Raw genomic sequence first — 27,323 nt, 5'->3', positions numbered from 1 at the left:
GTGGCGTTAAGAACCTGACTGTCTTTTTTCTCCTCAGCCATCCTGTTTGCTGTGTCTGTGTTTGGACCTGCCTTTGGCTTCCTGCTGGGCTCCGTCATGCTGAGGATCTATGTGGACGTGGACAGAACCGGCTCAGGTTGGTACTGCGTTTGGGTTGTTACATGGTGGACAGAACCGGCTCAGGTTGATACTAGGTTTGGGTTGTTAGATTGGTGGACAGAACCGGCTCAGGTTGATACTGTATTTGGGTTGTTACATGGTGGACAGAACCGGCTCAGGTAGATCCTGCGTTTGGGTTGTTACATGGTGGACAGAACCGGCTCAGGTTGATACTAGGTTTGGGTTGTTAGATTGGTGGACAGAACCGGCTCAGGTTGATACTGTATTTGGGTTGTTACATGGTGGACAGAACCGGCTCAGGTTGATACTGCATTTGGGTTGTTACATGGTGGACAGAACCGGCTCAGGTAGATACTAGGTCTGGGTTGTTACATGGTGGACAGAACCGGCTCAGGTAGATACTAGGTTTGGGTTGTTACATGGTGGACAGAACCGGCTCAGGTAGATACTAGGTTTGGGTTGTTACATGGTGGACAGAACCGGCTCAGGTAGATACTAGGTTTGGGTTGTTAGATTGGTGGACAGAACCGGCTCAGGTTGATACTGTATTTGGGTTGTTACATGGTGGACAGAACCGGCTCAGGTAGATCCTGCGTTTGGGTTGTTACATGGTGGACACAACCGGCTCAGGTAGATACTAGGTTTGGGTTGTTACATGGTGGACAGAACCGGCTCAGGTTGATACTGCATTTGGGTTGTTACATGGTGGACAGAACCGGCTCAGGTAGATACTAGGTCTGGGTTGTTACATGGTGGACAGAACCGGCTCAGGTAGATACTAGGTTTGGGTTGTTACATGGTGGACAGAACCGGCTCAGGTAGATACTAGGTTTGGGTTGTTACATGGTGGACAGAACCGGCTCAGGTAGATACTAGGTTTGGGTTGTTACATGATGGACAGAACCGGCTCAGGTAGATACTAGGTTTGTGTTGTTACATGGTGGACAGAACCGGCTCAGGTAGATACTGCGTTTGGGTCGTTAGATTGGTGGCAGAGGTTGGGTAGCTGGTTGGAGTGTAGGATTGCATTGCTTGGTAAGCAACTCCAGTGTATATTTGGCCTTGTGTTTTAGGTCATTGTCCTGCTGAAAGGTGAATGCATCTCCCAGTGTCTGGTAGAAAGCACACTGAAGCAAGTTTTCCTCAAAAGTTTGCCTGTGCTTAGCACTATTCCATTTATTTTTATGCTATAAAACTCACTAGTCCTTGCCGATGACAAGCATACCCATAACATGTTGCAGCCACCACCATGCTTGAAAATATGAAGAGTGGTACTCAGTGATGTTGGATTTGCCCCAAATATAAAGCGTTGTATTCAGGACAAAAAGTGAATTTCTTTTAACACATTTTTTGCAGTATTACTTTATTGCCTTGTTGCAAACAGGATGCATGTTTAGGGATATTTTTATTCTGTATCAGCATCCTTATTTTCATTCTGTAATTTGTGTTAGTATTGTGTAGTAACTACAATGTTGTTGAGCCATCCTCAGTTTTCTCCTATCACAGCCATTAAACTCTGTAACTGTTTTAAAAGTCATCATTTGCCTCATGCTGAAATCCCTGAGCCGTTTCCTTCCTCTCCGGCAACTGAGTTAGGAAGGACGGCTGTATCTTTGTAGTGACTGGGTGTATTTATACACCATCCAAAGTGTAATTAATAACGTCACCATGTTCAAAGGGATATTCAATATCTGCTCACCCATCTACCAATAGGTGCCCTTCTTTGTGAGGCATTTGAAAACCTCCCTGGTCTTTATGGTTGAATCTGTGGTTGAAATTCACTGCTCGACTGAGGGACCTTACAGATAATTGTATGTGTGGGGTACAGAGATGAGGAAGTCATTTAAAAACCATGTTAAACTTTATTATTGAACACAGAGTGAGTCAATGCAACTTATTATGTGACTTGTTAAGCACATTTTTACTCCTAAACTTATTTAGGCTCCTTGACATAACAAAAGGGTTGAATTTGTAAAAATATCTAAAAACATAATTCCACTTTGACATTATTGGTTATTGTGTGTTGACCAGTGACACAATCTCAATCTCATCAATTTTGAATTCAGGCCGTAACAACAAATAGTGGAAAAAGTCAAGGGGTGTGAATGCAATGTATTATTGGCTCTATACAGTGTTGTAACGATGTGCAAATAGTTAAAGTACAAAAGGGAAAATAAATAAACATAAATATGGGTTGTATTTACAATGGTGTTTGTTCTTCACTGGTTGCCCTTTTCTTGTGGCAACAGGTCACACATCTTGCTGCTGTGATGGCACACTGTGGTATTTCACCCAGTAGATATGGGAGTTTATCAAAATTGGGTTTGTTTTCAAATTCTTTGTGGATCTGTGTAATCTGAGGGAAATATGTGTCTCTAATATGGTCATACATTTGGCAGGAGGTTAGGAAGTGCACCTCAGTTTCCACCTCATTTTGTGGGCAGTGTGCACATAGCCTAAGGTGGCCTCTCAATAGCAAGGCTATGCTCACTGAGTCTGTACATAGTCAAAGCGTTCCTTAAGTTTGGGTCAGTCACAGTGATCAGGTATTCTGCCGCTGTTTACTCTCTGTTTAGGGCCAAATAACATTCCAGTTTGCTCATTTCTTTGTTGTGGATTCTTTCCAATGTGTCAAGTAATTATCTTTTTGTTTTCTCATGAAAACTCTAATTGTGTTGCTTTCCTGGGGCTCTGTTTGTGAACAGAGCCCCAGGACCAGCTGGCTGAGGGGACTCTGTGGGGTCTGTTTGTGTTTGTGAACAGAGCCCCAGGACCAGCTTGCTTAGGGGACTCTGTGGGGTCTGTTTGTGTTTGTGAACAGAGCCCCAGAACCAGCTGGCTGAGGGGGCTCTGTAAGGTCTGTTTGTGTTTGTGAACAGAGCCCCAGAACCAGTTGGCTGAGGGGACTCTGTAAGGTCTGTTTGTGTTTGTGAACAGAGCCCCAGGACCAGCTGGCTGAGGGGACTCTGTGGGGTCTGTTTGTGTTTGTGAACAGAGCCCCAGAACCAGCTGGCTGAGGGGACTCTGTAAGGTCTGTTTGTGTTTGTGAACAGAGCCCCAGGACCAGCTGGCTGAGGGGGCTCTGTGGGGTCTGTTTGTGTTTGTGAACAGAGCCCCAGGACCAGCTGGTTGAGGGGACTCTGTGGGGTCTGTTTGTGTTTGTGAACAGAGCCCCAGGACCAGCTGGCTGAGGGGACTCTTCTCCAGGTTCATCTGTAGGTGATGGCTTTGTTATATAAGCTTTGAGAATCAATTCCTTTAAGGTGGTTGTAGAATTTAATTGCTCTTTTCTGGATTTTGATAATTTGAGGGAATCATCCTAATTCTGCTCTGCATGCATTATTTGGAGTTTTAAGTTGTACGCAGAGGATATTTTTGCAGAATTCTGCATGCAGAGTCTCAATTTGGTGTTTGTCCCATTTTGTGAATTCTAGGTTGTTTACTGATTGAAGTATTCTTAGCCAGATCCTACTTGGGATGTTTTATGTTCCTTTGATGGCATTGAAGGCTCTTCTTGCCTTGTCTCTTAGATCGTTTATAGCCTTGTGGAAGTTACCTGTGGTGCTGATGTTTATGCCAAGTTGGGTATAGTTTGTGTGCTCTAGAGCAACAAGGTCTAGGTGGAATTTTAATTTGTGGTCCTGGCAACTGGACCTTTTTTGGAACACTTTGTGTTATAACTGTCAGGGCCCAGGTCTGACAGAATCTGTGCAGAATATCTAGATGCTGCTGTAGGACCTCCTTGGTTGGGGACAGAAACAACAGATCATCAGCGAACTGTAGACATTTGACTTTAGAGTCTAGTAGGGTGAGGCCGGATGCTTCAGACTGTTCTAGAGCTTTTCTCTCTCTCGTAGACTTTATTGACACGGCAAGTTAAATTACTTCCATTGTCCACGTATACATATAACAACAATGGTGGGACCAACAGCAATCAATAATAATTATACCAATCAATAATAATAATACCAATCAATAATAATAGTAGTGGAAATGGGTTTACCATTAACAGCAACAACAATATTAATGAGAATAATACATCAAATAAATAGTAGTTGGACAGTCTCAACACGACTGAGAAGTCACATGGCATGTTACGTTCCCCGGCAAGAAAACCAAAAATGCCGCTCAAACAGACGGGGAAACTAACAAAGAGTCACTGACAACAACCAAAACAGGTGGGGGTTAAAAATAAAACACTCATCGGAGGTGTCCACTAAAAGTTACCTAGCAACAACAACTAGAACCTAAATGACACCCACTAAATTTACCCACTAAGAGGCAAACAAAGGAGAAAAAAACACACCAGACATAAAAACAGGAAGCAAAACAAAAACAGGGAAGATCAGATAGAGGATTGTTTGTCTCGACATCAAATAGGAAGTGCCAACTAAAAGAGTTATCCCTCCACATCTCTCAAGACAACTGGAGCACTGGGCCAGCCACTCTTAAAAATCCCCTGGGCCAGCCACTCTTAAAATATAACCTGGGCCAGCCACTCTTAAATATCCCCTGGGCCAGCCACTCTTTAAATATCCCCTGGGCCAGCCACTCTTTAAAAATCCCCTGGGCCAGCCACTCTTTAAAAATCCCCTGAGCCAGCCACTCTTTAAAAATCCCCTGAGCCAGCCACTCTTAAATATCCCCTGGGCCAGCCACTCTTAAATATCCCCTGGGCCAGCCACTCTTAAATATCCCCTGGGCCAGCCACTCTTTAATATCCCCTGGGCCAGCCACTCTAAAATATATCCTGGGCCAGCCACTCTTAAAATATATCCTGGGCCAGCCACTTAAATATCCCCTGGGCCAGCCACTCTTAAATATCTCCTGGGCCAGCCACTCTTAAATATATCCTGGGCCAGCCACTCTTAAAATATAACCTGGGCCAGCCACTCTTAAATATCCCCTGGGCCAGCCACTCTTTAAATATCCCCTGGGCCAGCCACTCTTAAATATCCCCTGGGCCAGCCACTCTTAAATATCCCCTGGGCCAGCCACTCTTTAAATATCCCCTGGGCCAGCCACTCTTAAAAATCCCCTGGGCCAGCCACTCTTAAAATATAACCTGGGCCAGCCACTCTTAAAAAATCCCCTGGGCCAGCACAGGTGAAACACCTTCCCACTAACGAGATGACAAACCAGCACAGATGTAACACATACTGACTAACGAGGTGACACCAGAGTGAGCAGATCCTGTCCTCTCTGGGCAGCCAGGTTTGTCTATGATCACACTGTGCTCACTGAGTCTGTACCTAGTCAGTGTTTTCCATCAGTCACAGGGGTCAGATAGTCTGTCACCATGTACTGTCCGTTTAGAGACAAATAGCATTGAAGTTTACTTTGATTTCTTGTAGTGTCTTTCCAATAGGTGATATTTTTCTTTTTGCTTTGTGGTAATTTGGTTGGGCCAGATTTTCTGAGTGCTGTCCTGAGGCTCTAAGGCAGGGTTGCCCAACCCTCTTCCTGGAGATTTACAGTCCTGTAGGTTTTCAGTCCAACCCTCTTCCTGGAGATCTACTGTCCTGTAGGTTTACAGCCCAACCCTCTTCCTGGAGATCTACTGTCCTGTAGGTTTTCAGTCCAACCCTCTTCCTGGAGATAATAACCTACAGGACAGTAGATCTCCAGGAAGAGGGTTGGACTGTAAACCTAGAGGACAGTAGATCTCCAGGAAGAGGGTTGGACTGAAAACCTACAGGACAGTAGATCTCCAGGAAGAGGGTTGGACTGAAAACCTACAGGACTGTAGATCTCCAGGAAGAGGGTTGGACTGAAAACCTACAGGACAGTAGATCTCCAGGAAGAGGGTTGGACTGAAAACCTACAGGACAGTAGATTTCCAGGAAGAGGGTTGGACTGAAAACCTACAGGATAGTAGATCTCCAGGAAGAGGGTTGGGCAGCCCTGCTCTGTGGGATTGGTTTGGGTTAGTGAACTGAGCCTCAGAACCAGCTGGCTGACTGCTGTCCTGAGGCTCTGTGGGATTGGTTTGGGTTAGTGAACTGAGCCTCAGAACCAGCTGGCTGACTGCTGTCCTGAGGCTCTGTGGGATTGGTTTGGGTTAGTGAACTGAGCCTCAGAACCAGCTGGCTGACTGCTGTCCTGAGGCTCTGTGGGGTTGGTTTGGGTTAGTGAACTGAGCCTCAGAACCAGCTGGCTGACTGCTGTCCTGAGGCTCTGTGGGATTGGTTTGGGTTAGTGAACTGAGACTCAGAACCAGCTGGCTGACTGCTGTCCTGAGGCACTATGGGGTTGGTTTGGGTTAGTGAACTGAGCCTCAGAACCAGCTGGCTGACTGCTGTCCTGAGGCTCTATGGGGTTGGTTTGGGTTAGTGAACTGAGCCTCAGAACCAGCTGGCTGGCTGCTGTCCTGAGGCTCTATGGGGTTGGTTTGGGTTAGTGAACTGAGCCTCAGAACCAGCTGGCTGACTGCTGTCCTGGGGCTCTGTGGGGTTGGTTTGGGTTAGTGAACTGAGCCTCAGAACCAGCTGGCTGACTGCTGTCCTGAGGCTCTGTGGGGTTGGTTTGGGTTAGTGAACTGAGCTTCAGAACCAGCTGGCTGACTGCTGTCCTGAGGCTCTATGGGGTTGGTCAGAACCAGCTGGCTGACTGCTGTCCTGAGGCTCTGTGGGGTTGGTTTGGGTTAGTGAACTGAGCCTCAGAACCAGCTGGCTGACTGCTGTCCTGAGGCTCTATGGGGTTGGTTTGGGTTAATGAACTGAGCTTCAGAACCAGCTGGCTGAGGGGACTCTTCTCTTGTTTCATCCCTTGACATTGTAGAGCTGTGTGATTAAATGTTTCAGGGCTGCTTGTTTTTAGATGGTTGTAAAATGTGATCTCTTTTTTCTATTTGAATAAGGAGGGGGTATTGTCTGCTCTACATGCATTATTTGGAGTTTTTCTTTGCACTTACAATACACTCTGCATGCAATTCGATTGGCTGTTTGTCCCATTCATGAGTCATCATCAGTAGAGAGTGGACACCATACTTTGCTGCCAAGTAGAGTATTTTTTTTTTTTTTTGGCACATCCTAATTGGATTGTATATTTTAATGTTCCTTTTAAAGGCATAGAATGCTCTTCTTGCTTTGTCTCCCAGCTCGTTCACAGCCATGCTAAAGCTACACCTGTGTTGCTGCTGATATTTAGTCCTAGATACGTGTAGTTTTTGGTCTGTTTTTAAGAGAACTGTTTGTATTTGTGATCTTGATTTCAGGACCTCTTGGAATAACCTAAAAAACAGAATATAATGAGAACTGTCAGAGACAAGGTTAAATAGTTTTGGACTTATCAGCCCTGTCTCTCTCTCTCTCATTTGACTTCAGAGTCTATTAGGGTGAGGCCGGGTGCTTCAGACTGTTCTAGAGCCCTCTCTTATTCCGTCTCTGCCGTGCTTTATCTCTGGCTGCCTGCCTGCCTTGTCTTTCTATCTCTCTCTCGCGCTCGCGCTCTCTCTCTCTCTCTCTCTCTCTCTCTAACCTTCCTCTCTCCCTCCAGTCACCAATGCTGAGCTGGGCCCTACGGACCCTCGCTGGGTGGGTGCGTGGTGGATGGGCCTCCTCATCTCCTCTGCCAGCCTAGCCCTGACCTCCACCCCATACTTCTTCTTTCCTCGCAGCATGCCGCTGGAAGACGATGTAGGTAACACTCTCTCACTAAAGATCGCATCCCAAAACGGCACCCTATTCCCTACACAGGGCCCATATGGCTCTGATCAAAAGTAGTGCACTATGTAGGGAAAAGGGTGTCGTTTGGGATGTAGACATAGATGCTTTTATACACTGCTTATGCGTGTGTTATGAATGGGTCTTGACTGTATTAGGATGTCTTTATGTAGGTAACCACCAAATAAGGTATTATTAAAATTCCCTTGTAAACAACATTTCCAAAACATCAAGGACAAAAGCAGTGCTAGGTGAGTTTACTTAATTCTTCTTCTGAGAATAATAAATATCTTCCTCAGGGGAAGAATTTAGGTTGTAAGACCAGGGCCCAGACACTAATATGTATTGTGGTATTTCGTTATTTTGAATGATGTGAATAGCTAGAGCTTGAACATTGATATTGTCTGGGGAAAATAAGTATATTTTAATTCAGGTTATACTGACCTCTTCTGGCTTGGAGCCAGCAGTGCAGCTGATCGTTTTAGCTGCCATGTACTGTTTAATGAAATTAACTAAGCTAGAATGTTATTGTGAGGGTGATAAAGCCAATATGACACCGATGTCGACGAAAATTCACAGATAACTTGTAGGTACACAACACACTTCCTCGCCTTTTTCGTAAACGAGCCGTCCGTCCGTTACTGAGAACCACATACCGGATTTTGAAAAAGGGTCGTTAGCAATATTTATTGCCCCGACTTAGCTCAATATCTAGGCATCAAATAAGAACTACAGCATCCATAAAGTGACCATTAGACTTGCCACCTAAGTTTGTAAGGACAATAGTTTTGATTTAAATGTATAATTTATCTCTCTCACGTACTCATTTCTGTCCATTTTAAGAATCAACGATGTGCTACCTTTTTGTAGCATTTCTGACAATGCTAACACATTTTCTGCCAAACCGTGTCAAAGCACTTAGGTTGCATAGCAACAGCGCTAGTAGCTAGCGAACACCAGTCGGATAAAAGGCAAACTACACGCTAATGAAGCCAGCTATATTTTGCTATGGAAGGGTTTTTCACATGGCTGAAGTCATCTGTGTAAACTATTGGCCTTGACACTTGCGTGTAATCAGAGTACAAACACCTAAGGACAAAGACAAGCTAGAGAATGGCCTTTGGTGCTATTGCCAGTTAGCTAGCCAACTAACGTTATCCATCAAAGTTAGCTTGTTAACTACATGCTAACAAGTCTAACATTAGCTGTATGAACAGATAGAGATACACCTGCACAACTCAATGTTGACAGTATTTGTTCCACAAAGTACAGCTAGCTAGCTAAGTAAAGTTCATAGTTGAAACTGCCATGCTGCTGATGTATAATACAAGCATTGGGTATTGCTCATCTAACGTTACTCCATACACTAGTCAACCTGGCTTGCTTAGCAATGTGGCTAGATAACGTTACAGTCCTTACCTTATGCATTGATTCAGTATGCTACCTCCTCTCAATGCAGTTGTCTTCTTGTCATTTATAATTCAAACTGTGCGTGCAGACTGATGAACACAGTGTGTGTGCTTATTGTTATTAATAGGTGGCTCTTCATAGAGCATTGTTGAGTGGCAATGGACAGCGACTGGGGTGTGTGTACTAGTTAGCTAGCTACCTATCCCGTCTGCTGTGTACCAGAGTCCTAGTTAGCTAGCTACCTATTACGTCTGCTCTGTACCAGAGTCCTAGTTAGCTAGCTACCTATCCCTCCTGCTGTGTACCAGAGTCCTAGTTAGTTAGCTACCTATCCCTCCTGCTGTGTACCAGAATCCTAGTTAGCTAGCTACCTACCCTCCTGCTGTGTACCAGAGTCCTAGTTAGCTAGCTACCTATCCCTCCTGCTGTGTACCAGAGTCCTAGTTAGCTAGCTACCTATCCCGTCTGCTCTGTACCAGAGTCCTAGTTAGCTAGCTACCTACCCTCCTGCTGTGTACCAGAGTCCTAGTTAGCTAGCTACCTATCCCTCCTGCTGTGTACCAGAGTCCTAGTTAGCTAGCTACCTATCCCGTCTGCTGTGTACCAGAGTCCTAGTTAGTTAGCTACCTATCCCTCCTGCTGTGTACCAGAGTCCTAGTTAGCTAGCTACCTACCCTCCTGCTGTGTACCAGAGTCCTAGTTAGCTAGCTACCTATCCCTCCTGCTGTGTACCAGAGTCCTAGTTAGCTAGCTACCTATCCCGTCTGCTCTGTACCAGAGTCCTAGTTAGCTAGCTACCTATCCCTCCTGCTGTGTACCAGAGTCCTAGTTAGCTAGCTACCTATCCCTCCTGCTGTGTACCAGAGTCCTAGTTAGCTAGCTACCTATCCCTCCTGCTGTCTATCGGAGTCCTAGTTAGTTAGCTAGCTAGCCCCCAGTGTCCTTAATTAATACCTGCCGGACACCTGCCCTAGCCGTCGTTAACAGAACTGTGGGAAAACAGTGCCCAAAAGGCAGGAAGCGAAGGACACTGTCTACTGTTGTCCCTAGCTACCGGCATTATCACCGCCACGTCTTCTTCTGCTGGGGTTTATTGGCAGTTGGCATCCAACGTTATGGTGCATTACCGCCACCTACTGTGCTGGAGCGCTCCTGCCTGTGTACTAGAGTCGTAGAAATGGACCAATAGAATTATAAGAGGGGTTCCTGCAGATGCAGGCCGCACCCTTCTCCATCTTGCTACTCATTGGAGGAGACTGGATGCTCTCCTTCAGATGCGCTCCACCCCCTACGGTGACATCACTGGGACACACTGCTTAATGGCGTGGTGGTGGATTGTGTTCCCCTGAAATGTGTATATCAGCTGATGGACAGAGCGCAGGGCTCTCTTGTTTATCTTCTGGTCCCTCTGGAACATCCAGCTAATCCGCTGCGCGATATCAGAGAAGATCACCGTTGTCCCACGGGAAACATTCTCTGTATTATGTTGTGTAATAATGTTGCATAATCACCTTCCGGTGTAGGTTGTTTGAGAAAGTTTTAACCTTTAAAAGAACCTGCATACACATTGTTTGAAGTAATAGACCAACGTAGCTACTGTTGTAGGTCGAAGCTGTGTGCTGGAAAACCTTGGTAGAGCATGGGTGGAATAGGCATTGTGGTGCTTGTGAATTTCTTTCTTTATCGGCTTCAAACCAATGCCTACTTTTCAATTAAAACGTTTGTGTTTTGTTTTTAATTGCATAAAAGCTTAGACCTATAACACAGACCGATCACTTGCAGTCAGTTTCTACAGCCAAACTCAGAGTTACCTCAGGTTTTCTAGTAAGCATATAGGTTATATACTGTTGAGAATCACACACAGGCTGGTGAAAGATGGACTCTTTCAAATCAAATCTCATATTCCAGATTCCCATAGCCTCTCATCTGATATGGTGCAGCCAATTTCTTCTCTCTGCTTGTTTAAGAGATATTTCCAACCAGCAGTTGGGAAAAGATTAAGTAAATTCCTCAAGGGAATTCGCTCCTCTCTCTCTTCTGTCTGTCTCTCTCTCTCTCTCTGTCTGTCTGTCTGTCTGTCTGTCTGTCTGTCTGTCTGTCTGTCTGTCTGTCTGTCTGTCTGTCTGTCTGTCTGTCTGTCTGTCTGTCTGTCTGTCTGTCTGTCTGTCTGTCTGTCTGTCTCTCTGTCTCTCTGTCTCTCTGTCTCTCTGTCTCTCTGTCTCTCTGTCTCTCTGTCTGTCTCTCTGTCTGTCTCTCTGTCTGTCTCTCTGTCTCTCTCTCTGTCTCTCTGTGTCTCTCTCTCTGTCTCTCTGTCTCTCTGTCTCTCTGTCTCTCTGTCTCTCTGTCTCTCTGTCTCTCTGTCTCTCTGTCTCTCTCTCTCTCTCTCTCTCTCTCTCTCTCTCTCTCAAGATTTGACATTGAAAAATATTGCATGAATAATGAAATCAAAACTTATGCTCCTTTGCTTTCTTCGCTCTTCTGAAAATACATTTTCCAAAATAAAAGCTTAAATTATGCATGCATTCTTTCTACTGTTCTTCAACCTTAAATGGGCAATCTGCAGTTGCTGCATAAATGTTTTGACTTATAAATTAATAATATGTACCTATTGATTCTCAAAGAATATAGCTTAGAAATGCCTCATGCGCTTAATTCAATTGTTGTACCGCATCAAAACCCCAACTCCAATGTTTGTAAATGTAAACAAACACTGTATAGCCTCATAACAGGGTTAAAACTATAATGTTGATATCATGGATGGTCAGTCCTTGCATCAATAGCTCTGTCTATGAATTTGAGAGTTGTAACATTTCTCCAGCCACATCTCTCAGATTTTTACAGAAACAGGGCCGGGGAGTTTGCTTTGTTATTGTTTCTACTACTTATTGCCACTTTAATGTATTATTTCCTAGGTAAGTGGAACTGAAACTGACATTCTGAACGAAGGCTCCGAAAAGCCTGAGATCTCACTGCTTGAATTCCTTAAGAGTAAGTCCTCTATAGACAGGCTGGCTGGCAGACACAGATACACACACACACACACACACACACACACACACACACAATATTGTGTGTTTGGTAGAATTCTACAGAGAATCTGCCGTGTGGTTACAGTAAACCTTAGTTAACTGACTAATTTATGTATTTTTTGTGTCTGTCTTTCTGCCTGTCTCTGTGTGTCCTCTCTGTTCCTCTCTCCCCAGTGTTCCCCAGGCTGTTTGTCCGTCTGCTCCTCAGTCCTCTGTTCCTGCTGTTGGTCCTGTCTCAGTGCTGTTTCTCTTCAGTCATCGCTGGCCTCGCCACCTTCCTCAACAAGTTCCTGGAGAGACAGTACAGCACGACTGCCGCTTACAGCAGCCTCCTCATAGGTCAGTACAACACTACTGTCTCCTCATTGGTCAGTTCAGCACTACAGTCTCCTCATAGGTCAGTACAACACTACTGTCTCCTCATAGGTCAGTACAACACCACTGTCTCCTCATAGGTCAGTACAGCACTACAGCCTCCTCATAGGTCAGTACAACACTACTGTCTCCTCATAGGTCAGTACAACACTACTGTCTCCTCATAGGTCAGTACAACACTACTGTCTCCTCATAGGTCAGTACAACACTACTGTCTCCTCATAGGTCAGTTCAGCACTACAGTCTCCTCATAGGTCAGTTCAGCACTACAGTCTCCTCATAGGTCAGTTCAGCACTACAGTCTCCTCATAGGTCAGTTCAGCACTACTGTCTCCTCATAGGTCAGTTCAGCACTACTGTCTCCTCATAGGTCAGTACAACACTACAGTCTCCTCATAGGTCAGTTCAGCACTACTGTCTCATCATACACACACACACACACACACAAAGAGACACACACACACACACACACACAAAGAGAGAGACACACACACACACACACACAAAGAGAAAGACACACACACACACAGTGGAACTATGGTGTATCTGTCTCCGTGTTGATCCACTATGTGGAACAGTGGAACTATGGTGTATCTGTAAATTATAGCATTTATGAAGCTAGCAGGCATGTTCTTCACACGCTAGGAACATGCTGTATTTCCTCCAACATTTAAATAGAAAAAGGTACCTCTCACTCCCAAAACACACAGTGGAGACTCACACACAAAGTCTTTGAACAGCGGAATTTATTTATTTATTTCACCTTTATTTAACCATGTAGGCTAGTTGAGAACAAGTTCTCATTTGCAACTGCGTCCTGGCCAAGATAAAGCATAGCAATACGACACATACAACAACACAGTTACACATGGAATAAACAAAACATACAGTCAATAATACAGTAGAAAAAAAGAAAACAAAAAGTCTATATACAGTGAGTGCAAATGAGGTAAGATAAGGTAATAAATAGGCCATGGTGGTGAAGTAATTACAATATAGCAATTAAAACACTGGAATGGTAGATGTGCAGAAGATGAATGTGCAAGTAGAGATACTGGGGTGCAAAGGAGCAAGATGAATAAATAAATACAGTATGGGGATGAGGTAGGTAGATAGATGGGCTGTTTACAGATGGGCTATGTACAGGTGCAATGATCTGTGAGCTGCTCTGACAGCTGGTGCTTAAAGCTAGTGAGGGAGATATGAGTCTCCAGTTTCAGAGATTCTTGCAGTACGTTCCAGTCATTGGCAGCAGAGAACTGGAAGGAAAGGCGGCCAAAGGAGGAATTGGCTTTGGGGGTGACTAGTGAGATATACCTGCTGGAGCGCGTGCTACGAGTGGGTGCTGCTTTGGTGACCAGTGAGCTGAGATAAGGCAGGGCTTTACCTAGCAGAGACTTATAGATGACCTGTAGCCAGTGGGTTTGGCGACGAGTATGAAGCGAGGGCCAACCAATGAGAGCGTACAGGTCGCAATGCTGGGTAGTGTATGGGGTTTGGTGACAAAATGAATGGCACTGTGATAGACTGCATCCAGTTTGTTGAGTAGAGTGTTGAAGGCTATTTTATAGATGACATCACCGAAGTTGAGGATCGGTAGGATGGTCAGTTTTACGAGGGTATGTTTGGCAGCATGAGTGAAGGATGCTTTGTTGCGATATAGGAAGCCGATTCTAGATTTAATTTTGGATTGGAGATGCTTAATGTGAGTCTGGAAGGAGAGTTTACAGTCTAACCAGACACCCAGGTATTTGTAGTTGTCCACGTATTGTAAGTCAGAACCGTCCAGAGTAGTGATGCTGGACGGGCGAGCAGGTGCGGGCAGTGATCGATTGAATAGCATGCATTTAGTTTTACCTGCGTTTAAGAGCAGTTGGAGGCCACGGAAGGAGTGTTGTATGGCATTGAAGCTCTTCTGGAGGTTCAACACAGTGTCCAACGAGGGGCCAGAAGTATACAGAATGGTGTCGTCTGCGTAGAGGTGGATCAGAGAATCACCAGCAGCAAGAGCAACATCCTTGATGTATACAGAGAAGAGAGTCGGCCCGAGAATTGAACCCTGTGGCACACCCATAGACCAGAGGTTCGGACAACAGGCCTCCGATTTGACACACTGAACTCTATCAGAGAAGTAGTTGGTGAACCAGGCGAGGCAATCATTTGAGAAACCAAGGCTGTCGAGTCTGCCATGTGGTGATTGACAGATTGTGATTGAACAATGGGATGTTCTCTGTCTTTGAACAATGGAATGTTCTCTGTCTTTGAACAATGGAATGTTCTCTGTCTTTGAACAATGGAATGTTCTCTGTCTTTGAACAATGGAATGTTCTCTGTCTTTGAACAATGGAATGTTCTCTGTCTTTGAACAATGGGATGTTCTCTGTCTTTGAACAATGGGATGTTCTCTGTCTTTGAACAATGGGATGTTCTCTGTCTTTGAACAATGGGATGTTCTCTGTCTTTGAAGAACTGACTTAATCAAATTCGGATGTGGATACGATAGCAGTAGGTACATGTTCCTGCTTGCCTCCTCAAAGATTTCAGACATGGATATTTTCTGGTCGACCATCACTGCCAGGCCGGCAGGCTGGGACTGGACGATGCTAGAGCTGTGTCGCATAGCATCATTACGTGCAAATAGTCTGTGTCAAGAGTGGGAGGCTCTTCTTCAACAACCACGCTCCGTTCAGAAGGTTGGGTTTGGTTACCAGGCATGGGTAGTCTGGCCGGGATGTGCTCGAGGGCAGACGCAATACGACAGTCCACTGACTTCATTTCCTTGCACGTCTCAGTGCGTCAAGATTTGTGCCCCCGACGAGGATGAACGACGGCGTTTATTTGGGCGGTGGATCACAAGGTGAGTGAGACCTGTCATTAGACCTGGAGCATTTGGAAGGATCACTGATCTGTGTGGCAGACTCATCTGATGAGAATCCGGAGGCTCTGCCCCCCCCCCCCCAAATGAAAAAGCGCGCAGGTCGAGATTTCAATGCTCTTGGTTTGAATTTCTGACAGTGAGTGAAAGAGCTGTTACCCTGTGGAGCCACCTGGGCATGTTCAGCTCCCTAAGCGAAGAACACAAAGTGTGGTGCTCATTTTTTATTTTTTTTGTTACATTTTAGTCATTTAGCAGACGCTCTTATCCAGAGCAACTTACATTTCATAAATTTTTTCCCCCATGCATTTCTGCATACTGCATACATTTCATGCATTTTTGTTTTTTGTACTGGCCCCCCGTGGGAATCGAACCTACAACTCTGGTGTTGCACACACCATGCTGGCATTGCACACACCATGCTCTACCAACTGAGCCACAGGGAAGACCGAGGCTCATCTGAGGCTGTTGTTTTTCACACTGTTGACATGGGTGGAACCACAGTCGGTGTACAGTACTGAATCGGTCAGAAAATAACAGATTTTTACAGAAGAGAAGTTCTGAGAAAAAAGTTATATAAAAAAATTGCTTTTTGAGGGCGTGTTGAGGGCTCTGTCCTTTTCTATGGCATATTATCTATTCTACTGGCATATTATCTATTCTGTCAAATCTATTCTACTGGCATATTATTTGTTCTACTGGCATATTATCTATTCTGTCTTATCTATTCTACTGGCATATTATCTATTCTACTGTCATCAATTCTACTGTCATTATCTATTGTGCTGTATGTGTATTTGTTGAGGGAGCACTTGCATTTCCAAGAAACATTTCCACTCTGGGACAATAATGCTAATCTTATCTTCATTTTATTTATCTCAGTTTTTCTAATCCCTCTGTTGCGTCGTCCTCAGGTGCGGTGAACCTTCCTTCGGTTGCCGTGGGGATGCTGGTAGGCGGGGTCATCATGAAGAGAATGGGTCTCTCTCTTAAGGCCATCCCTCGTTTCTCTGTCGCCATGCTGTCCATCTCTGTTCTCCTCCTCATCCCCCTCTTCTTCATGGGTTGTCCCACACAGAGGGTGGAAGAGGTCAACTATGAATTCCAAGGGTGAGTCAGTGTTTTGGGGGTGTAATCTGCATATTTACGAAAACAGTTACATCTTTGGAGAGCCATGTCCTGGTTGATTGGGGTCGGTGTGCTGAGGGCTTCTGGGGGATGATGTTGTGTCTGTAGTTTGTTAGGTAGCTGTATCCGGGGATGTTGTGTTACTATGTAGTTTGTTAGGTAGCTGTATCCGGGGATGTTGTGTTGCTATGTAGTTTGTTAGCTAACTGTATCCGGGGATGTTGTGTTGCTATGTAGTTTGTTAGCTAACTGTATCCGGGGATGTTGTGTTGCTATGTAGTTTGTTAGCTAACTCTATCTGGGGATGTTGTGTTACTGTCTATGTAGTTTGTCAGCTAACTGTATCTGGGGATGTTGTGTTGCTGTCTATGTAGTTTGTTAGCTAACTGTATCTGGGGATGTTGTGTTACTGTCTATGTAGTTTGTTATCTAACTGTATCTGGGGATGTTGTGTTGCTATGTAGTTTGTTAGCTAACTGTATCTGGGGATGTTGTGTTACTATGTAGTTTGTTAGCTAACCGTATCTGGGGATGTTGTGTTACTATGTAGTTTGTTAGCTAACTGTATCTGGGGATGTTGTGTTACTATGTAGTTTGTTAGCTAACTGTATCTGGGGATGTTGTGTTACTATGTAGTTTGTTAGCTAACTGTATCTGGGGATGTTGTGTTGCTGTCTATGTAGTTTGTTAGCTAACTGTATCTGGGGATGTTGTGTTACTGTCTATGTAGTTTGTCAGCTAACCGTATCTGGGGATGTTGTGTTACTGTCTATGTAGTTTGTTAGCTAACTGTATCTGGGGATGTTGTGTTACTGTCTATGTAGTTTGTTAGCTAACTGTATCTGGGGATGTTGTGTTACTATGTAGTTTGTTGTGTTACTATGTAGTTTGTTAGTAACACAACATCCCCAGATACAGTTAGCTATGTAGTTTGTTGGCTAACTGTATCTGGGGATGTTGTGTTACTATGTAGTTTGTTAGCTAACTGTATCTGGGGATGTTGTGTTGCTGTCTATGTAGTTTGTTAGCTAACTGTATCTGGGGATGTTGTGTTACTATGTAGTTTGTTAGCTAACTGTATCTGGGAATGTTGTGTTACTGTCTATGTAGTTTGTTAGCTAACTGTATCTGGGGATGTTGTGTTACTATGTAGTTTGTTGTGTTACTATGTAGTTTGTTAGCTAACTGTATCTGGGGATGTTGTGTTACTGTGTAGTTTGTTGGCTAACTGTATCTGGGGATGTTGTGTTACTATGTAGTTTGTTGGCTAACTGTATCTGGGGATGTTGTGTTACTATGTAGTTTGTTAGCTAACTGTATCTGGGGATGTTGTGTTACTGTCTATGTAGTTTGTTAGCTAACTGTATCTGGGGATGTTGTGTTACTGTCTATGTAGTTTGTTAGCTAACTGTATCTGGGGATGTTGTGTTACTGTCTACGTAGTTTGTTAGCTAACTGTATCTGGGGATGTTGTGTTACTGTCTATGTAGTTTGTTAGCTAACTGTATCTGGGGATGTTGTGTTACTGTCTATGTAGTTTGTTAGCTAACTGTATCTGGGGATGTTGTGTTACTATGTAGTTTGTTAGCTAACTGTATCTGGGGATGTTGTGTTACTGTCTATGTAGTTTGTTAGCTAACTGTATCTGGGGATGTTGTGTTACTGTCTATGTAGTTTGTTAGCTAACTGTATCTGGGGATGTTGTGTTACTATGTAGTTTGTTAGCTAACTGTATCTGGGGATGTTGTGTTACTGTCTACGTAGTTTGTTAGCTGTTGTTTTTTAATGACATGGGAGTTATTTGGAAGCCATGAGGACTGGAGTTAGGGTTCTTCAAACAGTCTTGCCAAACGCCATGGAGTTATCACCTATCACTACAGACGCAAAACAGAGATGTACTTTCTGCAGCGTTTTAAATTCGTTGGATAAATGAAGTGCCTGGTGAAACAAATGCACAAGTTCATCTGTTACATAATGATGATGTCATAATCGGGAGAATAACAAACGTACAGTACCTTTTTCAGACAGTACCAACAGACTGAATAGCAGACAAGCAACTTCATGGGACCAGACAAGCATTTTGTGAAGATTAAGACAAAGCTATTGTTTGGCGCTGTGCCACTGGTGAACCCAAAACAACTAGAATGTTGTTACTTCAGTACAATAGCAAACAGAGGCTAATGAACAACATGTAACATAAGCAGGAACCCTGGTCTTCATCCCATAACCCCATATCTCTGTTGTCTTCTGTTATGTGGTTTTTCGGCACTGAGCTCTACTGATGAACTTACCTCCACTCAAACGTCTATCGTGATCCAAAAACCCTGAAGTAAACATGAATGCCCTTTTCACACTACTGAGCTGAGCTGAGCCTAGTAGAGTGGAGTTGTACTGAGCTGAGCTGAGCCTAGTAGAGTGGAGTTGTACTGAGCTGAACCTAGTAGAGTGGAGTTGTACTGAGCTGAGCTGAGCCTAGTAGAGTGGAGTTGTACTGAGCTGAGCTGAGCCTAGTAGAGTGGAGTTGTGCTGAGCCTAGTAGAGTGGAGTTGTACTGAGCTGAGCCTAGTAGAGTGGAGTTGTACTGAGCTGAGCCTAGTAGGGTGGAGTTGTACTGAGCTGAGCCTAGTAGAGTGGAGTTGTGCTGAGCTGAGCCTAGTAGAGTGGAGTTGTACTGAGCTGAGCTGAGCCTAGTAGAGTGGAGTTGTACTGAGCTGAGCCTAGTGGAGTTGAGCTGAGCCTAGTGGAGTTGTGCTGAGCCTAGTGGAGTTGTGCTGAGCCTAGTAGAGTGGAGTTGTGCTGAGCCTAGTAGAGTGGAGTTGTGCTGAGCTGAGCCTAGTAGAGTGGAGTTGTGCTGAGCCTAGTAGAGTGGAGTTGTGCTGAGCCTAGTAGAGTGGAGTTGTACTGAGCTGAGCCTAGTAGAGTGGAGTTGTGCTGAGCCTAGTAGAGTGGAGTTGTACTGAGCCTAGTAGAGTGGAGTTGTGTTGAGCTGAGCCTAGTAGAGTGGAGTTGTGTTGAGCTGAGCTGAGCCTAGTAGAGTGGAGTTGTGCTGAGCTGAGCCTAGTAGAGTGGAGTTGTGCTGAGCTGAGCCTAGTAGAGTGGAGTTGTGCTGAGCTGAGCCTAGTAGAGTGGAGTTGTACTGAGCTGAGCTGAGCCTAGTAGAGTGGAGTTGTGTTGAGCTGAGCCTAGTAGAGTGGAGTTGTGTTGAGCTGAGCCTAGTAGAGTGGAGTTGTGCTGAGCCTAGTAGAGTGGAGTTGTGCTGAGCTGAGCCTAGTAGAGTGGAGTTGTGCTGAGCCTAGTAGAGTGAAGTTGTGCTGAGCTTGGTATGAATTCACCATTGCTGCTAAACCCTGCTAGAAAGGACAGTGTGAAAAGACAATGTCCGAGCAAGCACAATACATTTCGGTCAAAATGGTATGAAAATTGTACATGTCTATTGTGATACCAACATCATTCTTGAAACATCTCTTTATCATCTTCTCTCATCTTATCAGATCTCTGGCTAATTGTTATTCCAACTGTTCCTGCCCAGCTAACGCCTTCAACCCAGTGTGTGGATCTGACGACACTGAGTACCTGTCTCCTTGCCACGCAGGCTGTAAAGACTACACCAAAGACCCCAACAACAGATTCAGGGTTCTGGTGCGTTCTGGGTGGTCAGTGAATTTAGGAATGCAGTTGCCTAATGGTATAATTGCACAAAGAGTAAAAACAAATCTGTTTTAGGGTCAGTAGGGCAGCCAGTCAGACCTGGTACTACAGTCTCTACCTTCAGTACAGTTATACAATATGGATGATTCACAGCCAGTCAGACCTAGTACCTCTACCTTCAGTACAGCTACAGTTATACAATATGGATGATTCACAGCCAGTCAGACCTAGTACCTCTACCTTCAGTACAGCTACAGTTATACAATATGGATGATTCACAGCCAGTCAGACCTAGTACCTCTACCTTCAGTACAGCTACAGTTATACAATATGGATGATTCACAGCCAGTCAGACCTAGTACCTCTACCTTCAGTACAGCTACAGTTATACAATATGGATGATTCACAGCCAGTCAGACCTAGTACCTCTACCTTCAGTACAGCTACAGTTATACAATATGGATGATTCACAATCAATGGGCCAGTCCCATGCATCTGTAATAATTTTTTATATTTTTTAACCTTTATTTAACTAGGTAAGTCAGTTAAGAACAAATTCTTATTTTACAATGACGGCCTACCAGGGAACAGTGGGTTAACTGCCTTGTTCAGGGGCAGAACGACAGATTTTTACCTTGTCAGCTCGGGGATTCGATCTTGCAACCTTTCGGTCACTAGTCCAAACGCTCTAACCACTAGGCTAATCAGCCCTGGGACACAGGGGAAGTGTTTTAAGTGTTAGTCAGGAAGTCATCCATTACCAGGATGACTGTTTAGCGGGCTATTAGGGGTGCAGTTATATTTACATAGTGTATATGGTAACCCCTCCATGCATGGCCATTATGTTAAAGACTGGTGTAAATGAGTTAGACTTCGATCAATTCAGACCTAGAGGTAACACTAGCTCATGTTGTAAATACTAATTCAGGAAAGTATAGGATTATATATAGGTAAGTATAGGATTAGTATAGGATTATATATAAGTATAGGATATCAATCATTCACCATTTTGCCATTGTCTTAAAAAAAACAAAAAAAACAAGGATCTGTCCATTTTCTTTTAAAATGTATAATGATACCGGTGTCTTCTTCGTTCTCCTGCTTTAGGAGTACACAGACTGTATCTGTACAGCTCACAGCCAGGGTAGGGGTACTGCCCGCCCCGGCCCCTGCCCAAACCAATGTCCTCACTTCCTGCTTCCTGTCATGTTCCTCATCTCTCTGGCTGCGATGATCGCCTCTCTAACACACAATCCCATCTATATGATGGTCCTCAGGTAACCTCTCTAACACACAATCCCATCTATATGATGGTCCTCAGGTTTATTTTTTATTTTTTTATTTCACCTATATTTAACCAGGTAGGCTAGTTGAGAACAAGTTCTCATTTGCAACTGCGACCTGGCCAAGATAAAGCAAAGCAGTGCGACACAAACAACACAGAGTTACACATGGAATAAACAAACGTACAGTCAATAACACAATAGAAACATTTCTATATACAGCGAGTGCAAATGTTGTAAGATTAGGGAGGTAAGGCAATAAATAGGCCATTGTGGCGAAATAATTACAATTTAGCAATTAAACACTGGAGTGATAGATGTGCAGAAGATGAATGTGCAAGTAGAGATACTGCGGTGCAAAGGAGCAAGATAAATAAATAACAATATGGGGATGAGGTAGTTGGATGGGCTATTTACAGATGTGCTGTGTACAGGTGCAGTGATCGGTAAGCTGCTCTGACAGCTGATGCTTAAAGTTAGTGAGGGAGATATGAGTCTCCAGCTTCAGTGATTCAGGTAACCTCTCTCAGGTAATCTCTCCCAGGTAACCTCTCTCAGGTAACCTCTCCCAGGTAACCTCTCTCAGGTAACCTCTCCCAGGTAACCTCTCTCAGGTAACCTCTCTCAGGTAATCTCTCTCAGGTAACCTCTCCCAGGTAACCTCTCCCAGGTAACCTCTCCCAGGTAACCTCTCTAACACACAGCCCCGTCTATATGATGAACCTCAGATAAATAACATATACAAGTGCATTTGGAATGTTTTCAGACCCCTTGACTTTTTCTACATTTTGTTACGTTACAGCCTTATTCTAGAATGTATTAAATGTTTAAAAGTCTCATCAATCTGCACACAATACCCCATAATGACATCACAATACCCCATAATGACATCACAATACCCCATAATGACAAAGCGAAAACAGGTTTTTAGAATTTTTGCACATTTATTAAAATTAAAAAAACGAAAAAAACTTATTTACTTAAGTATTCAGACCCTTTGCTATGAGACTCAAAATTGAGCTCAGGGAGGTGACCAAGAACCCGATGGTCACTCTGACAGATCTCCAGAGTTTCTCTGTGGAGGTGGGAGAACCTTCCAGAAGGACAACCATCTCTGCAGCACTCCACCAATCAGGCCTTTATGGTAGAGTGGCCAGACGGAAGCCACTCCTCAGTAAATGGCATATGACAGCCCGCTTGGAGTTTGCCAAAAGTCACCTAAAGACTCTCAGACAATGAGAAACAAGACTCCCTGGTCTGAGATACCGAGATTGAACGCCAAGCGTCACGTCTGGAGGAAACCTGGCACCATCTCTACGGTGAAGCGTGGTGGTGGCAACATCATGCTGTAGGGATGTTTTTCAGCCGCAGGGACTTCAGATCAAGGGAAAAATGAACGGCCCAAAGTACAGAGAGATCCTTGATGAAAACCTGCTCCAGAGCGCTCAGAACCTCAGACTGGGGTGAAGGTTCACCTTCTAACAGAACAACGACCCTAAGCGCACAGCCAAGACAACGCAGGAGTGGCTTCGGGACAAGTCTCTGAATGTCCTTGAGTGGCCCAGCCAGAGCCCGGACTTGAACCCGATTGAATATCTCTGGAGAGACCTGAAAATAGCTGTGCAGCGACGCTCCCCATCCAACCTGACAGAGCTTGAGAGGACGTGCAGAGAAGAATGGGAGAAACTCCCCAAATACAGGTGTGCCAAGCTTGTAGCGTCATAACCAGGAAGACTCGAGGCTGTAATCACCGCCAAAGGTCTTCAACAAAGTACTGAATAAAGGGTCTAAATAAATATATTTTTAGATAAATTTGCAAAAATTTATAAAACCTGTTTTTGCTTCGTCATTTTACATTTAAGTCATTTCGCAGACGCTCTTATCCAGAGCGACTTACAAATTGGTGCATTCACCTTATGATATCCAGTGGAACAACCACTTTACAATAGTGCATCTATATCTTTTAGGGGGGGGGGGGGTTAGAAGGATTACTATATCCTATCCCAGGTATTCGTTAAAGAGGTGGGGTTTCAGGTGTCTCCGGAAGGTGGTGATTGACTCCGCTGTCCTGGCATCGTGAGGGAGCTTGTTCCACCATTGGGGTGCCAGAGCGGCGAACAGTTTTGACTGGGCTGAGCGGGAACTGTGCTTCCTCAGAGGTAGGGAGGCGAGCAGGCCAGAGGTGGATGAACGCAGTGCCCTTGTTTGGGTGTAGGGACTGATCAGAGCCTGAAGGTACGGAGGTGCCGTTCCCCTCACAGCTCCGTAGGCAAGCACCATGGTCTTGTAGCGGATGCGAGCTTCAACTGGAAGCCAGTGGAGAGAGCGGAGGAGCGGGGTGACGTAAGAATTATGGGGTATTGTGATGTCATTATGGGGTATTGTGATGTCATTATGGGGTATTGTGTGTAGATTGATAAGAAGAAAAAACGATTTAATCCATTTTAAATAAGGGTCTGAATACTTATATAAATGTGATATTTCAGTGTTTTATTTTGTATACATTAGCATTAATGTTTAAAAACCTGTCTTTGCTTTGTCATTATGGGGTATTGTGTGCAGATTGATGAGGGGGGAAAAAAGCCTATCTGTAACATAACAAAATGTGGAAAAAGTAAAGGAGTCTAAATACTTTCCAAGTGCACTGTATATAGTTTAATGTAATTTGATTTGAAATACTTCTGATGAGTCCATAGAGAGCAAGATATTAGAACAGGACTAATTCAGTACGACGTTGTAAATCAACTGTTTGTGTTGTCTTCGCTTGAATTGTTTCAGAACTGTTCCCCATGAAGAGAAATCCTTTGCCATAGGAGTCCAGTTTCTGCTCTTGAGAGTGCTTGGTAAGTTTCTTCTTAAGATGTATACTTCATCAAGACGGATATTGTTAAAACAACAACAACACAATTGAATATAATAGAGTTTTTTTCCAATTGCTAACACACTAAAATGACATGCACAGCACAATTATTTAAACTGATACAAAACCTCTTCTCAAGTCTCCAAAAGTCTAAATACATTTTCTACTTTACACACATTTTGCAATTCAAAATGGCACTTTTTTTAAAATGCGCTGCACAACAGTTCTCTGCATAAGACACAACAATCTGACATAAAGTCACATGTTTGCCATTTCAAAACACTGCCATTCAAAATGACACTACATGAGCTAATTGGCCAATACATGTGCCATCCTGGCCAAACACCTCAATGGTTAATTGTTACCACTTCAATCAGGACGTAAGCACTATGAAAAGACCACAACAAAAAACATAAAATAAAACAACAACACAATTGAATAAAATAATATACTGTACATCGGTTTAGTGTTAGAGTGCCCTCTAGTGGACGACAACTGATTTTAATCATACTGAGATCCCATATCTTCCTGTTGCAAAAGTGTTTTGAATAAGAGAGTTGTGATTTTGATATCTGATCCTGTCCTTTCTCTATGAACAAGGTCAGTGTTGCCAGTTAAGTGTTATTATACCAGCCCTGTTCAGCTTGGCCATCCACAGCTCCTGTATATAATATTATTACATTTACATTTTTAGTCATTTAGCAGACACTCTTATGCAGAGCGACTTACAGTAGTGAATGCATACATTTCATTTCATGCATTTTTTTTGTACTGGCCCCCCGTGGGAATCGAACACACAACCCTGGCGTTGCAAACACCATGCTCTACCAACTGAGCCACAGGGAAGTATTATTATATATATATATACACTTAATAAAAAATATAAATGCAACATGCAACAATTTCAAAGATTTTACTGAGTTACAGTTCATATAAGAAAATCAGTCAATTGAAATAAATTAATTACGTCTTAATCTATGGATTTCACATGACTGGGAATACAGATATGCATCTGTTGGTCACAGATACCTTTAATAAAAGGTTGGGTCATGGATCAGAAAACCACAACTTTCCTCATGCAGTGCAACATTTCTTTCGCATTGAGTTGATTAGGTTGTTGAATGTAGCATGTGGAATGTTGTCCCATTCCTCTTCAATGGCTGTACGAAGTTGCTGGATATTGGCTGGAACTGGAACACGCTGTCATAGAAGTTGATCCAGAGCATCCCAAACATGCTCAATGAGTGACATGTCTAGTGAGTATGCAGGCCATGGAAGAACTGGGACATTTTCAGCTTCCAGGTATTGTGTACAGATCCTTACGACATGGGGCCGTGCGTTATCATTCTGAACCATGAGATGATGGCGGCGGATGAACGGTACGACAATGGGCCTCAGGATCTCGTCACGGTATCTCTGTGCATTCAAATTGCCATTGATAAATTGCAATCTGACCTATGTCTGCCCATACCATAATCCCACCGCCACCATGGGGCCCATACCATAATCCCACCGCCACCATGGGGCCCATACCATAATCCCACCGCCACCATGGGGCCCATACCATAATCCCACCGCCACCATGGGGCACTGTTCACAACGTTGACATCAGCAAACCGCTCGGCAACACGACGCCATACACGTGGTCTGTGGTTGTGAGGCCGGTTGGATCTAAAAGGACGTTGGAGGCGGCTTATGGTAGAGAAATGAACATTCAATTATCTGGCAACAGCTCTGGTGGACATTCTTGCAGTCAGCATGCCAATTGCACCCTCCCTCAATACTTGAGACATCTGTGACATTTTTAAAGTGGCCTTTTATTGTCCCAAGCACAAGGTGCACCTGTGTGATGATCATACTCTTTAATCAGCTTCTTGATATGCCACACCTGTCAGGTGGATGGATTATCTTGGCAGAGGAGAAATGCTCACTAACGGGGATGTAAACAAATTTGCGCACAAAATTTGAGAGAAATAAGCATTTTTTGCGTGTATGGAAAAACTTCTGGGATCTTTTTATTTCAGCTCATGAAACGTTGGATCGACACTACACATGTTGCGTTTTTTTTTTAATATGTTTTGTTCGTTTTATATATGATCTAATCCTGTGCTTTTCTATTCTAGCCTGGTTACCAGCCCCAGCCCTGTTCGGCATGACCATCGACAGCTCCTGTATCTGGTGGAAACGTATCTGTGGCAACCGACTGGGCTGCGGTTACTATGACAATAACATCCTGAGGAACAGGTGAGAAAAAAAGTCTCGTACTAATATGCCTCGTTTACACAAGTGATAATGATTGATTGACTGTATCGGGTTGACAGATTTTTTTTGTTTTGTTTTGTTGATTCAGTGAATGATTGATGTATCTCTGCAGGTACCTGGGTCTGCAGGTGGGCTTCAAGATGATGGGGATTTTCCTGCTGGGGCTGGTTGGATGGAAGGTCCAGAGGACCAGGGAGTACAACCTGGAAAAACGACCTGACGGACCACTGTGATCCGGGATACGACTGATCGCCTGGCTCCTTAACTCCTTCCTTCCTTCCTCCCTCCCTCCCGTCTCACACGATAGAGACTGGCCACTGAAGACCGTTTTACACCTCCCTCCCATCGCACTGTGCTATCCAATCCACCATTTTACTACAATCTAACCTGTCTCACAGGAGAGAAGAGGACTCACCTGCCTCTGAGGTACACTGTGCCTTTACAACTGTCTGCTAATGCAGGGTCTGAATACAACGGAGGGACTATTATGATTCAACTCTGAGTAGCCAGACCTTTTCCTATATAAACGTCTCACAGGACTCCACCCAGTGGGATTAGCTGGTTATCTTAATGTATTTTTCCCTGAGGTCCACTGTGCTTTTCAACGGAGAGTACCGTGCTGTAAACTAGTATATCAACTGTATACTAGTATATCAACTGTATACTAGT

The 27,323-nt window shown here is 44.1% G+C and overlaps 1 protein-coding gene across 1 annotated transcript in view; it reads left to right on the top strand.

Moving 5' to 3' along the window:
• Nucleotides 1-27,323, top strand: part of LOC115151459 (solute carrier organic anion transporter family member 2A1) — a 62,864-nt gene extending 35,541 nt beyond the window's left edge. Inside the window, exons 5-14 of the mRNA XM_029695407.1 lie at nt 38-136; nt 7,618-7,757; nt 12,107-12,182; nt 12,398-12,562; nt 16,388-16,583; nt 20,093-20,240; nt 21,357-21,526; nt 24,311-24,375; nt 26,516-26,636; nt 26,767-27,323. Of these exons, the coding sequence (XP_029551267.1) occupies nt 38-136; nt 7,618-7,757; nt 12,107-12,182; nt 12,398-12,562; nt 16,388-16,583; nt 20,093-20,240; nt 21,357-21,526; nt 24,311-24,375; nt 26,516-26,636; nt 26,767-26,887 (1,301 nt within the window). The 3' untranslated portion in view covers nt 26,888-27,323. The remainder of the gene's footprint in view (nt 1-37; nt 137-7,617; nt 7,758-12,106; nt 12,183-12,397; nt 12,563-16,387; nt 16,584-20,092; nt 20,241-21,356; nt 21,527-24,310; nt 24,376-26,515; nt 26,637-26,766) is intronic.

The sequence above is a fragment of the Salmo trutta genome, chromosome 17, assembly GCF_901001165.1.
Source record: "Salmo trutta chromosome 17, fSalTru1.1, whole genome shotgun sequence".
NCBI classification, from domain to species: domain Eukaryota; kingdom Metazoa; phylum Chordata; class Actinopteri; order Salmoniformes; family Salmonidae; genus Salmo; species Salmo trutta.
Note: the sequence above shows the minus strand (reverse complement) of the source record. Positions and strands in the feature narration are given on the sequence as shown.